Below are 13,836 nucleotides of genomic sequence, written 5' to 3' on the forward strand. Positions count from 1 at the left end.
TGTATCTCAAAGCATTGCTTCACACATCCTCAAGCCTGGCTGTAGATCCTATGTATCGTGTTTGACAACATTTGGCAGTCATGTTTGGCAGCCGTTACCAGCTATCAATAAAGTGTGAGCTCATATGTGTTAGCAGTTCCCTGAAGGCACCTTGACCAGTGGCCACGCATTGTGGCTACATGGATAAGTGCTAAGTGCTTCACAGAAGACATTTTGACATGTAGCAGAGGGAAAAGCACAGGTGTAATTAATAAAATCACTGATTGCTGAATTCAATTTGGCTACTTCAGTTTCAGTGTCCCGGTACTGATCATGCTTACTCACTGTGACACTGTCATGGCTTAATGCGGGATTACTGCCCATGGTTTTGTAATGTTAATTATATTTAACAATCACTTAACGTTCCACAGTCCTTATACTTTCTTTGGGTGTAATTCACATACTACCCCCCCCCCCCCCCATTTACTTTATGTTGCATCACCCGACCATGTTCAGTGGTATAAAGCGAGTTACTCTCATACCAGTTTTCATCATTTCACAGTCACAATTAGACTTTAGAGTGAAGGCCATGTTACATAGTGTCCTGCGAGTGCCTGCGTCATGACAACCGTCAATCCCCGCGCCTTATGCTTCATTAACAACAGCGCTCTCATTGTGTCGGCTGCAGCAGTGTCAGATGCCAGCCCCATAACTCCAAGTCCGCAACAGCTGCATTTAATCAAGCACTGCCTGGCTCTAATCAGCCTGTGCCTTACCCATCTCTGCTTGGCCCGTGGTCATTTTACACTGACAGCAGATTTATAAGGCTGGATATGAGAGTGCTCCAGTGAGATAGAAATACTCTTCAGCCTTCACTGCATTCAGCTCGTTTTTTTTTTTTTTTTTTTTTCCCTGCTGCTCCTTGCTCCTGGAGCCCGTACAGAGCGCATTTGTCCAGAAAACACGAGACCTAAGAATCCATTCAGGGGTAGTTTCGCCTGCTGGTTGCAGCAGTCCATTAGAAAAGCAGTGTGTGTGTGTGTGTGTGTATTTGAAGGGGGGTGTTTTTGGCTGATGACCTCTTTCCCTCCAGCCTCCTTGTGGCCTTCCTCATCAACTCCCATCACCATATGGAAACAGCTGGTCCCCGGTGGTAGGATGCCCTGTGCGCTGCGTGAGGCAGCCTGGAGAGAGAAAGTGGTGCTTCAAACAGGAAGGACAGACGCAGGGAGGAGCGGTGAGAGTGGGGAGGCTTGTTTGGGGGAAGATTATGGATTCGGTTGTGGAAGTGTAAACCCTCTCACTAAGCTGGTGGAGATTAGGTTTTTATTCTTTAAGCGTTAATAAGAACACAGGCAGTGTCGCTCTTTGCCTTTGAAACACTGCATAGATTTACAGGCGGATGTCAGCGCAGTTCAGCTGCATGAAGGGAATTTTTTTAGGAGCATTTGCCGAAACAACTCACTGTCTTTTTGTGTTACAGAGGAGAAGAAACTGCTTTCCTTGAAACATACTCTGACACAGTCCTGGATCATTATCCAAGCCAGGGGAAACTGCTACTATAAACACTCACATTCTGTAGCTGCGTTACGCTCTGCTCTGGTGCAAACTGGTCACGGGGAAGCATCCAGGCAGAAATTCTCCCGTTGTGTGCCTGACAGAGCTCTGTCTCTCCTTAGGGCGACTATCACAGAAGGAGAGTTTCTGTGGAAATCCCTGACATTTACTTGACCTAACATAGGAATGTTTATCCCTCCTTCTCTCTCTAAAGATGTGGTGGCTTTTTTGCGGTTTGTGTGGTGTCACATTGTTGTTATTTGTCAGTGGGCGGTGAAGTCATTCTTCAAAGTGTTTACCGTGTGTACTGTATGTGGGGGTGAGTGAGGACAGAGGTGGTCAGGGAGACTCGCTCTTTATCCCATTCCGATTCTGTATCAACCTCAAAGGCCGCAGATCCGTCATCAGTGACAGCAGTGGCTCTGAAAACACAGATCAAAGACGGGGTCCACTCCCCCTCTCGCTGCAGCGGCTTTTGGTCAGCTCCGCCTTTGAATGTCAGGATGGAAGGAGGGAGGATAGCGAGGAACTCAGACAGAGTTGTCATCTATTTGTGTGACATTAACTACCACAGGGTTTGACAGGTCTACAAAACACAACTCTCTTTTGTTTCTTGCTTCTCCTTTTTTCTCAAAACCTGCCATTGGGGTTTCCTGAAGTTTGTTTATTTTGCATTTAAATAAGAGTATAAAATTTCACAGTGCCATTTGACTGGATTGCTTAAAACAAAAATCCAGATTAGAAATAGACATGGTTATTTTACATGGCCTTAAAAACCTTGCTCAAGTGTTATTTTAACCAGAGATCTTTGTGTTTTTTCCTCTTGTTCACAGCAAAAAGCCTCAGGCAAGGTGCTGTTTGACCTGGTCTGCTCTCACATGAACCTCATTGAGGGCGACTACTTTGGCCTGGAGTTTCAGAACCATCAAAAGATGATGGTGAGTGAGGATGAAAAATAAAAGTGAAATAGAGCCTCTTCTTACAGATCCCAGAATTAGTTTTACTTAAAAAAAAAAAAAATACAGCTACTGAGTAATGTATTTTTTTCTCTTTTTTACAGGTTTGGTTAGACCACATCAAGCCCATCATCAAGCAGCTCAGACGTAAGTGTTTCTCACTTTAAAGACCAAATCTGTTTTTTGCAAACAATCAAAAACTAAAAGGAAGTATATAACTAACTGATTTTGCGTTATTAGGACCGAAGCACACAATCCTGAGGTTTGCCGTTAAGTTCTTCCCTCCAGACCATGCCCAGCTGCTGGAGGAGCTGACAAGGTGAGCTCCTTCCCACCTAATTAAACTAGTTTAATCTCGACATCTTGCATGCTCTCCAGTTGGCATTGAAATATGCATATATACACGACATGTCAATGTAAATGACTTCGGCTGTGACTGGAAGTGATTGTAGAAGCATAAATGATATGTGCGCCGGTTCCCAAAAGATTTATTCCCCACTCAGCTTTGCAGTTCTCATGTCATGGCTGCCGTGTTTTCTGATTTAGCCCTCCGGAGATTAGCATGGCGCTAATAATTTTCTGGTTTCTGTTTCCGCTTTGTGGAGCCGGGCCATGACTTGCACGTTTTCCGTGTCAGAGTGGAGAAATAATAGGCGTACGGAAAGTAATGTCCACAAGAGACCTCCTGCCAAAGCCAGCTATCCTCTATTACGCAGAGCAGAGCAATATATTTGACATCACAGTTTCATCAGCTCCATGGCTTGGTCGAATGGTTACAGCACATGTCACACAATGCCCCCTAATTATTAAATCTGTTATTTAGACTATATATGGTTCTTGCTCTGGCTTGCATCCAAGAGAAGCAGCACTGTAACAGTCAGTAAATCTTAAGTAAATGACTTCACTCTACTCATTACTTACAGAATCCAATATGTGCCAACTGTGATTTTGCAAACAGAGTCAAAATATAAAAGAGCCACAGCACATTGTATTTGAACAGAAATTCAGCTGCAGCACTTCTCATGGATTCAGCTATATCTGAGCGGATCCAGAGGTTCATTGGATGTTGCTCCAGTGCTGGAACCCACCACCACATCTACCCTTTTTTTTTTTTTTTAAATAAAATTTGAATTCTGTTTGTGTTTGTGTCCAGGTATCTGTTTGCCCTCCAGATCAAACAGGATCTTTCCTGTGGACGTCTGACCTGCAATGACAGCAGTGCCGCACTGATGGTCTCCAACATTATCCAGTGTAAGTCCCTCACAACTGTTTCCTCATTTAGCTCAAGAGACCAAAGCATCCACAGATCAGAAGACTCTCTTTGAAATCACATTATGCTTTTTTTTTTTTTTTTATTCACACAAGAGCTTATCATCAAACATTGTCATATAGCGAACCGCACACTGTAGCAAATTGATTATATGTGTGTTGCTATGGATACCTTTCAGTCAGATGCCAGAACATAATCTTGGAGAAGTGCTTCAGAACAACCACTCACATCATGGTGAAATATGGGCATTTTCATACCCTGACATATCTCAGCCACAGTCTGTTACCCAGTAGTGATTAAAGACAATGTGGATAATGATGGAGATCAGTTAAACTTCGAGTCTGCATCTAATTATGCCGACACAATTTAACACAGTTATTTTTTTTTTATGAGGAGATAACTTAATCGAACGGTTTTTCATTCTGTGCCAAGATTTAATGTTGATTTGTCCCTCAGTTTATGACCCAGCAGTAATTTGTAGCAGATATTTCTACAAAAAGATGAACTTTTTTCATTTCTCCTCACTTACTTTTCAGCTGAGATTGGGGACTTTGAGGAGAGTCAGTGCCGGTCACACCTCCTCAACAACAACTACATCCCGGATCAGATGCCCCTGATTGACAAGATCATGGAGTTTCACTCAAAGAATATGTGAGTTGCTGGAACCGGAGGACTGTGGGCTGTGTGTGCAGTCTTGGATGCAGTCAGAGTTCCTCTTTAACTCTACTCATGAAATCATCGCTCAACACAAATTATTCTGTTCACCCGTGAACAGGAAAGGTTGTTTCAGACCTTGTGCATGTCCCTCGGGGAAATTTTATTGTACAGGTGACACATTCAGGAAACAAGCCATTGAATAAATGGCTGGTTTCTAAAGAGTGCTCTGTGCAGCTCTTTAGCGTAGTTTGGCTCAGAATAGCCAGTCTTTGTAAGTTGTTTTACAGCTTCTGGCTAGAAGAGGATATGAGTTTGACTGCTGCTCTAACAACAAAAGGCTGCATTGCTCAAAAAGGAGGACTGCAAGCTTGCTTCAACCCACAAAATGACTCACACAGCTGTTGTCAGCTGGTTTGGTGGGTTAAAACCCCAGATTTGCAGTGTATTCTCAGGTGTTTAACGCAGGAGTTTGTGTGAAGTGAAGCTGGTTATTGAACTTGGCTCCTTTTTACTCAGTACTTTTCCTACTCTGCTTCTAGTTTAACAGCCTTATACTGCCGGGAGTATATTACTGGAGACCTTCCAGATCTCCTCCCACCCATCCTGCCTCAAAATGTCAAAATCATCAGTGCACAAGTTTGAATACGAGCCAGAGCTTTGCAGTCCCTCGTCTCACCTCTACGTTACAGCGAGGTGTGCCAGAGATGGACACACAGTGGGCGGCTGCTGCTACATGAAAGGAGCTCGATTAGATTTGACTGCTCTCTTTGACTTGTATTTTTTTTTTTTCCTCCCCCCCAAGGCTTTCATAGTTGATAACTGTAACTGCACTTCTTCTGGTTGGATGCCACGCTGAGTTAAATCTCTTATTAAGTACCACACACAGGAAACAGGAAGGCTTATCCACTGATAAGAATTAGGAAAGTTAGTTAGCGTTTGCAGCCCCTCCCCAACCTCCCACTCACCATGCTCCATAAACTCAAGATAAACACGAGAAACCTGGATCCACTCGGACTTGGTCTTTCACCTCAATTAGTGAGCCGCACAGCAGGATGATAAGCCAGGAATTAATTTATTTGTCCAAAAAATTTGCTGAAAGGATAATGAACGCTGCGGTTTGTTCTTGTTAAGTCAAAGTGTTGAAACCTGAGGTACAATCAGCCCTTTGAGGTTTGCTCTCCTCAATTCATCCTGCCTGCTCAGGTCTTCCTAAAAAACACAGACCGCTTTTGTATAACACACAAAAATAAATTGAGGGATAAGGTAGTTGTGCTTCTATTCCATGTTTTTCTTAATGTCAACAAAGCAAGACGGTGAATATAGATGAACTCAAATGAACTACAACGCCGATTGTTGTGTCCCACACTGCGGTGATGTAGCTCATTGATGGAAGGTGTATGACTCAAAGTGCATTTCTTCCCTCATGGTTTGATGCAGATTTTCAATTTCTGTATAAAGAAAACCGAGAGTGAAAACGCTCTAGAAAAAAAGTCGAAATATCACAAAAGTTTTTATGTTTGGCTGACGACCATGCTTGGTGAATACGTCATAATGTACATGAAGCATGTGACTTAAAAATCACTTAGAATGGCAGCTGACCAAAGCATCAGATATGTGAGGGCTGATGAAGAAACTGTAGCGCTCCTCAATTAATACATGAAATAAACATAAAAGGAATATTTCCATCATCTTTTCGACACCGTTTGCCATTGTTTGAGATTCGACTGCTGCTCTTTTAATTATGATGATGATGATGATGATGATGATGATGATGATGATGATTTGACAGCGACAGAGTAAAGAATTATGCTGCCAACTGTTTATCTCAGTCACAATATCCCCAGCCTCAATCAGATGGAAACTTGACAACAGATAGATGAGCTATGTCAGTCTTTGGCTACACAGACAACACTTTGTAGTAGGATCAGCTGATTGTTCATTTCGGCCTTTTCATTGGATTTGTTGACAATAAGGACAATGTAAAATATCACCAGCCTTATTGTTAAACTTCTTACTGTCCTGTTTTGTGTTTTTATAGAGGTCACACACCAGCAGAATCAGACTATCAGTTACTAGAGGTGGCGCGCAGGCTGGAGATGTACGGGATTCGCCTTCACCCTGCCAAGGATCGTGAGGGCACGGTGTTAAGCCTGGCTGTGGCGCACACCGGCGTCCTGGTCTTTCAGGTCAGTCACGCTGGTTTGCAGGTCAACACTTTTAATGATGAGTGTAAGAAGTCATCTGCGAGGCACAAACATGACGCAGCATTTTGTTCTCGGTTCACCTCGATGGGTATGTGTGGTAGTTTAAGTGTGTTTTTATTTTTTTATAGCCTGAATTAAAGGGTTAATTCCATTTTTCGTCACTGCAGGGACACACAAGGATTAACGCCTTCAACTGGTCTAAAGTTCGTAAACTGAGCTTCAAGAGGAAACGTTTCCTCATCAAGCTCAGGCCAGACTTAAACGTAAGTTATGTTGCTGAATTGTACCGTGTATCATTAAATCTAATCGTAAATGCAGTGTCATCTAATAAATGTAACAATCTCCGTTGCTCTAGAGTTCGTATCAGGACACTTTGGAGTTTCTGATGGCCAGCAGGGACTGTTGTAAAGTCTTCTGGAAGATCTGTGTCGAATACCACGCCTTCTTCCGCCTCTTTGAGGAACCTAAGCCCAAACCCAAGCCTGTGCTCTTCACACGAGGTTCCTCCTTCAGATTCAGGTAAAGAGAGATTGCGTCGTAAAGCTGGTGTCTGTCTCGACAGTTTCAGCCCACCGCTTAACAAGGACGACCACAGCTCTACCTGAAGAGCTCATTATTCTCTCTCTCTCTCTCTCTCTCTCCTGTGCTCCTTCTCTGCAGCGGTCGCACACAGAAGCAGGTGATTGATTATGTGAGGGAGTCCGAGTTTAAAAAGATCCCGTTTGAAAGGTAAAGGCTGCACACATGTTCACAGACACATTTGGTCTCCGTGAGGTTGCTCAGAGTGTATAACGCTGACCTTTAACGCCCTGTCTGCCAGGAAACACAGTCGGGTCCAACACAACAGCCGCCTTTCGCCGTTGCCTTCTCCGTGTGACCATGAAGTGCCAACAGAAGTGAGTTTCTTAGGCTTGTAGTGCAACTGTAGTGGACAGTTAGCCTTCTTCAGGTCTGTGCTGTCTTACGAATCTCATCATGGTCATTATGCTTCCATTTACACAAAGAAAACCTTTATGGAACCCTGTGGAGTTTTCTTACAGATATTGAAAGTTTCTCACCAGAAACCACTGTCTTTTTTTTCAGTGTTTTAAAACCTGCATTACACTCATAAATGCGTGTCATACTTTACATAATATTTTGTCATTTGAAAAGAAAAGAACTTGCCATTCTCATTTTGACTTTTGTGTGTGTGAGACACTGGTGAACTAGATGAAGACAAATGTTTTTACACATATATGGACTCCACAGCCCCTGTAGTTCAAGGCTGGGATAGATATTGTCTGTGTGCAAGACGTACGAAAACAAATCTCTATACAGAGGTAACTTCAGACTTCTGGTCACCTTCACTCCTTGCTACCTGGTATACTGTACCTGCTTGCATTTCTAGTTTACATGCATGTTCACGTCGGCTGGGAGTTTTCCTCTTGCCGGCCTTTTTCTACATTTACAGGCACATTACCAGCGCCAACTGTCGATCAGCAAAACCATCAGCAGGATTGTACATCCTATACATACAAACATGCTCATCAAAACAGTGTGACAAGTCCCCGCAGGTGGTCAAGACCTCCACAGGGTACCATCAAGTCAGTCAATAGACTTGAAACGCTTTAATTCTCTGCCTCTGTCTGTTTCTGTCAGAGGGGTGCTCCCGGGGCCAGAGTCGACTCCCCTCCCCGGCGTCATTGGAAAGAGTCGGCGTTGGTGAGCGCAGAAGATCCCTCAATCTCGCAGACAACGAGGACGAGCCCCTTCCACCAGAGAAACGGCCACGAGGACAGAACGGGGTCCGTGTCCAGGACAGAAGAGACAAGAGGCTCGACACCACAGCCCCACCCGGAACATCTGAGTACAGGTCCAGCATCTCGAGCCGCTAAAGGCAGCAGCTTTTCCATCCCCTACATTGACTGCACTGATGTAGATAGTGAATATAACATGGGCAGGGACCCGGCTGCTAGGTTGAATCACAGCTATAGGGAGCAGGCCATGCCCCGCCGGGGGTCTGGCTCTGGGAGCATAAACGGGGCTTTGCAGGCCCAACAGGAGCATTTTCTGGGTAGGGTGCGGTACAGGGAGTCTCCTTCATCTTCTAAACCATCGCTCAACATGAGCCTCCAGTTTAATGAGTCTCCCAAGCAGTCATACAAAAGGCCTGACCACAGTCCTGTCTATGGCACCATGGCGGACGTCAGTGCTCATAGTAGAGAGAGGCATGGCAGCAGCAGCCCTCTCACAGTCCCACATACGATGGGATTGAGGAGTGTCGTCACCAGTCCTGCCATGAACACGTTCCATCAAGCAGCTTCCCCTGGCCACGCTGAGCAGAACGGCTACGGCTCTGTTCCCCCTCACTTCGACGAGGGCAGGTGCTCCCCCGTTCCGAGTCGCTCTCTGCGCTTACAGAAGCTCCACAAATTGCGTCACCACTCCGACACAGACCCGAACCAGGGAGCACACTCGACAGGGCAACAGTCCCGTCCCGTCCTGTCTCGGGCTGAGCGTATGGCTGCTCTTGAGCGCCGCATGGTAGCCAATGGGCTCTCGGCACCGGGCAGGTCCAGGGCCAGTCTGGGGCAGAAACGCTTAGGGCAGGCTGGCGTCACACATGTGGGAGCGGTTCAAATGAACGACGGCTCCACCACCAGCGGTTCAGAGTCCAGTGAGTCTGAGCTGGAAACAAACAGGGGGAACTGCAGCAGCCCCCTGGTGTTTGGTAACCCAGTGGAGGCCAGCTCCCCTTCCCCTATACCCAGGAACAAGTTTTCCTTTGGCAGCCTCCAGCTGGATGAGGACGCAGATGAGGACGGATGCCATGCCTTCAGTGATGATGATAGCGCACAGATTTTCAGCTGTTAGTGCACAGAGGGCCTCAAACCGTCTCTGCAGGAGAGGTTAAATGGTTTAGCCTGAGTCCCGACGGTGTAAGAAAGTGGGTGTCAGTGGGTGACAGATTATTTCTGTCAGGAGACTACTCAAATCTCCACGCTCCATGTGCACCGCGGTCTTCTTAAGCACTTTTGAGCCCTCTCTTTCATTGAGAAGCTGTTCCCTCTGCAAGACTGCATGAAGGAAGGAATGTGTGCAGGGTTGTCTTGTTTGCTGCATGGAGGTACTTTATCTTTCAGCCTCCCTCTTTTTAATTGTATTAACGTGTCTCTGCAGACATACAATCAAGTAGCAAGTAACATAACAAGTGCCATGTAACTACTAATTCATGCAAACTATGGAGACTACAGAGAATTAGTGGCTCTGTTTATATGTTTAAAAGAGAATTTATTGTTCCAGTTGCACTTTTTCTCGCACTCTTTGAGTTTACTACCTTGATGTAAAAAGTCAGTTTATTATAGAGTTGTTGAATGCTCAGTCCAGTTACTGTCTCAGTTGCCTTATGATTTCCAATAGGGAAATACAAATATCATTCTGTAATTGTCTGAAGATGGATCTATTTTCTACTCGTTGGTCACGTTTTGTACAGTTTTCTGTTAAACACACTTTGTGCTGTGAAGTCCTAAAAGACCTGTGGATGTATAATTGTGGCAGTTATTAAGTTTCAAAGCATATATTTTATGTTTTTATTAACAAAGTTGGTAGGAATAGGCAAGAAATACAACAACAGGAGTAAATATGAGCTCAAGATTTGTTGTCTAATAGCATTAGAGACCAGCAGTGGCTTGGTCAGGCTGAGGTGAAAGTAAAGGTGTGTTGCAGTGGTAGTTTAGCCACTCCACATCAGTTTATGGCTCTTATACTCACCGCTGACATCCCGCTCTGCACTTGACTCAAGCTCAAGTATCTCTGGCAGTAATTTGGTGTCACAAAGCCAAGTCCTCCAACAGATATGGTGTCAACAAACTTTGCAATGTTCGTAGCAAAATGGCATTGCGCTTTTTTTTTTCTTTTTTTTTTGGATCTCCTCTTTTTTTCTTTCGTTTTCTTTTTTGCACTTGTGTCTTCATGTTTATTCGTGTTGTTTTATCTGTTTGAGAAAGCGATGAGCTTCATGTCACATTTCTGTTCTTTCGTTTTCTTTGTCCAATGTATGCTCTTCTGTTTGTCAGCATGAAACTGTCATATCATGTCTGTTTTGTTTTTTTTTCTCAGCTGTGACTGCATGTAAACCTGTTCTGTCACTCACTACTGTCTGTGTGGTGCAAAAAAACAAAAAAAAAATCCAGTTTACCAGCATCTGGGTTCCCTTCTCTGCAGTGATGCAGCTAACATTTAATTATTCCAGAGGAGGGAGAGAACACTGGGTTAAGAATGACAGCAGCTTGGGAATATGCAGGCATATAGAAGCAAGGTTTTGTATCTGTGTATGTGTTTGCACTGCACGTGTGAAAGGCACTTTAAGGGCAACACCTCAAAGCACAGAGTCCCTGTGCTCATCCATCACTGTCGACTGCTGTTGCAGTGCTCCCAGACGTTTTTAGCATTGACGTCCGAAAACATAGCCGTAGTGAGATTTTTTTATGACCCCTGTTTTAGATTTCGAAATCATATGATGTTTCAACATGATCCCTGGTGAAATTATTCAGAGCTGCACTGACATGGATTAATGCAGCATTACGAAAAGGAAAGTTCATTTTGTGGGAGTTACTGGATCGCTGCAGTGTGAGGGAACCCTCTCTGGTGCACGCAGCTCTCCCGTAGACCTGGAGTAACACTTTGCTGTACGAAAAGTCATTTGGAGCAGATACATCAAAAAATAAATAAATAAATAAAAAATACAATTTAGTCGTGAAACTCCAAACCATCTAAAAATGTGTTTGTTCAGCTCACAGTTCCAGGTCTGTAGGTGAGACTTGTATGTGTGTGTTCAACCACTGGTGTCTTTCAGGGTGTGTTTCCAATGCATGCTGCTCTAAACCAGGACTGAGGCATGGTACACATCATGCCCCTCTGCCCTGGCTGCTCTCTGCATGCGCTGTACTGTATCTACTGTAATATACAGGTAGTGCTCACAGTCACCTCACTGTTATTTCATACTTTTATATAACAGATGAGAGAATTATGATGTCAAAGTAAAATCAAGCACTAATAATTCATCATTTTAAAATAGCAGATAAATATACAGTGTTTTTACAATTCACTGTGTCACTATTATAAGTAAATTGAATGTAAAACTGACTGATGCATGTTTCCTCATTACCAACTGACTTTTTACAGTGACATATAACAGTGTCACGAGGCTGTTTATTCAAAATATTAACATTCATAAAGATATTTTTTATATTTTAATGTTAAATAATAGGTTAGAAGACCATGTATGAACTCTTTCTCTAAACTTTCTCCCTCAGTCTCTCACTCTGTCACTCAGTGTTCCTCTAGACACTCGCTGGGCTTTGACCTTTTTATGCTGCTTTTCTCAAACTTCAACAGTGTACATATGTTATTTTAGAGTCAATAAAGATGACCTTTATGAAGAGAGATTTCTGAATCTTCTTTTTGAGATCCCCGGTCTGCTGGTAGTTTCAGATGTCAGACTTTTCCCCGTCATCTTCCCTGTAGTTTTGTCGTGTTCGTTGGTGAATGTCTGTGCATATACTTTTTTTTTTTTTTTCCTATTCATGTGTAGAAATCTTTCTGAGTCACTCCTTCCCTCTGTGGTGTTTAGACTAATTGTTGCCCAGAGTTTTGCTGCTACGTTGAGCTAATTGCAGCCATGAGCTGCACTGCTCTGTGTGCAAGTGTTGCATCACTGTTGTGTTTGGGCCGACACATCGCAGGACAGCAGAGAGAGGTGGGCAAGTTGCAGCTATAATATAGTAAGTAAGCTGAGTGAACATCGTCAGTGGAGATGACACTAAGTAAGCCGTCCCTCTAGATCATCCTGCAGTATGTGTCTCAGCTTGTGTACTGATTGACATGGCACGAAGGCTGCCAACGCTGTCTGGACTTTAGAGTGAATCATGGCTGACTTTTCACTTTCTGCAGGCGGATCCCCCAGCTAAACATGATCATGTTTCCTGTATGGCTGAGGAAGACTCTGATCCTGGGGCAAACTGTGTTTGTAAATACTAAAATAGTTTGCTGATGCCTGCATAGTTTCCCAGTGGGTGATGTTTGCCTTGTTGGATGATGAATTTAATGCTGGAAAGTTTCATTAATATGAAAATATGATCACAGTGTCTTTGAAATTGGACTTTCTGTAGAGCTGCTAGTAACTTAATCTTATTATTTTTGTCTTAAACCATTAAAAAGTTTTACTCTACAAGATGTGAGACCGCCATATCTATGATGACATCTTCAATTCTTGTGTAGTCCAACCAAAGGGACTAATTTTACATTGGTATAAAACACAGACAAGCAGCAAATCCTCACATTTGAGGAGCTGGAACCAGGGAGCATTTGGAGCTTTTTCTTTAAAAATGACTAAAGCAATAAGCTTCATTTTAAGTTACTTATATCCCTGACTTCATATAAATTCTCACAGTGTGCCAAGCTTACAAATATGTGAATCACTCTAACTTTTGATCTTTTCTCCTCTCGCTGCGGCCGCCGTGTGACCCCGAGCAGGTGTGGTGTCCAACAGTCCTCACCTGTCTGCGTCCTCCGGTCACTCCCATGGCATGGTCAACGGTCAGAAGTCGCTGGAGCTGTGCAGTCACAGTCCCAACGGCCGACAGCCTTCCCCGCTCACCAGCCCGCTGCTCAACGACGCCTGCAGCGTTCGCACTGATGACGAAGACGAGGTTCGGAGGAAGGTTTGTAAACTAAAAGCACCTCGATGAGATGTCGCATGGGTTCTTAAGATTTTTTTTTTTTTTTTTTTTTAAAAATTTGTTCTTCAAAGCCTTCAGCATATACTCAAAATAGCTGTGGACCTAGATGACATGTCCTAAATAAATCTCCACCGGGACTGAAGCTGAGAATTTTCCCCTCAGCTTACTAGAGAAATGGGTTAGACAGGTAATGCAACTGATGAGGCGCCAGTTACTGTTGGACTTGCTCATAGTGGGACAGTTCAGTTGTATCCTCTCCCTCCGTTGTGTTGTCTTTGCAGAGGTTTCCAACGGATCGGGCCTACTTTATCGCCAAGGAGCTGCTGACTACAGAAAGGACGTATCTGAAGGACCTGGAGGTGATAACTGTGGTAAGACAGGCCAAGTCCGCTCTCCAGCACACTGCTCTACTGTTTGTTTTCTCCTGCGCTGTCCTCCGGGTAGAAAACATTGATTATTCCGGTTAGCTGCTCCATTGCAGAGCGCCCGCCAAA

The 13,836-nt window shown here is 44.0% G+C and overlaps 1 protein-coding gene across 2 annotated transcripts in view; it reads left to right on the top strand.

The window, feature by feature from the left end:
• LOC111662113 (FERM, ARHGEF and pleckstrin domain-containing protein 1-like) overlaps positions 1 to 13,836 on the top strand; it is a 50,831-nt gene that overhangs the window by 25,872 nt on the left and 11,123 nt on the right. For both annotated transcript variants that reach the window (XM_023415865.2, XM_023415864.2), the window contains exons 3-15: positions 2,370 to 2,474; positions 2,597 to 2,639; positions 2,733 to 2,811; positions 3,646 to 3,743; positions 4,299 to 4,413; positions 6,458 to 6,605; positions 6,791 to 6,886; positions 6,979 to 7,142; positions 7,284 to 7,352; positions 7,444 to 7,519; positions 8,262 to 8,475; positions 13,137 to 13,324; positions 13,624 to 13,713. In XM_023415865.2, the coding sequence (XP_023271633.1) occupies positions 2,370 to 2,474; positions 2,597 to 2,639; positions 2,733 to 2,811; positions 3,646 to 3,743; positions 4,299 to 4,413; positions 6,458 to 6,605; positions 6,791 to 6,886; positions 6,979 to 7,142; positions 7,284 to 7,352; positions 7,444 to 7,519; positions 8,262 to 8,475; positions 13,137 to 13,324; positions 13,624 to 13,713 (1,485 nt within the window). The remainder of the gene's footprint in view (positions 1 to 2,369; positions 2,475 to 2,596; positions 2,640 to 2,732; positions 2,812 to 3,645; positions 3,744 to 4,298; positions 4,414 to 6,457; positions 6,606 to 6,790; positions 6,887 to 6,978; positions 7,143 to 7,283; positions 7,353 to 7,443; positions 7,520 to 8,261; positions 8,476 to 13,136; positions 13,325 to 13,623; positions 13,714 to 13,836) is intronic.

The sequence above is a fragment of the Seriola lalandi genome, unplaced genomic scaffold (assembly GCF_002814215.2).
Source record: "Seriola lalandi dorsalis isolate HSWRI2012SDOR001 ecotype SW California unplaced genomic scaffold, Sedor1 jcf7180002054559, whole genome shotgun sequence".
Lineage (NCBI taxonomy): Eukaryota > Metazoa > Chordata > Actinopteri > Carangiformes > Carangidae > Seriola > Seriola lalandi.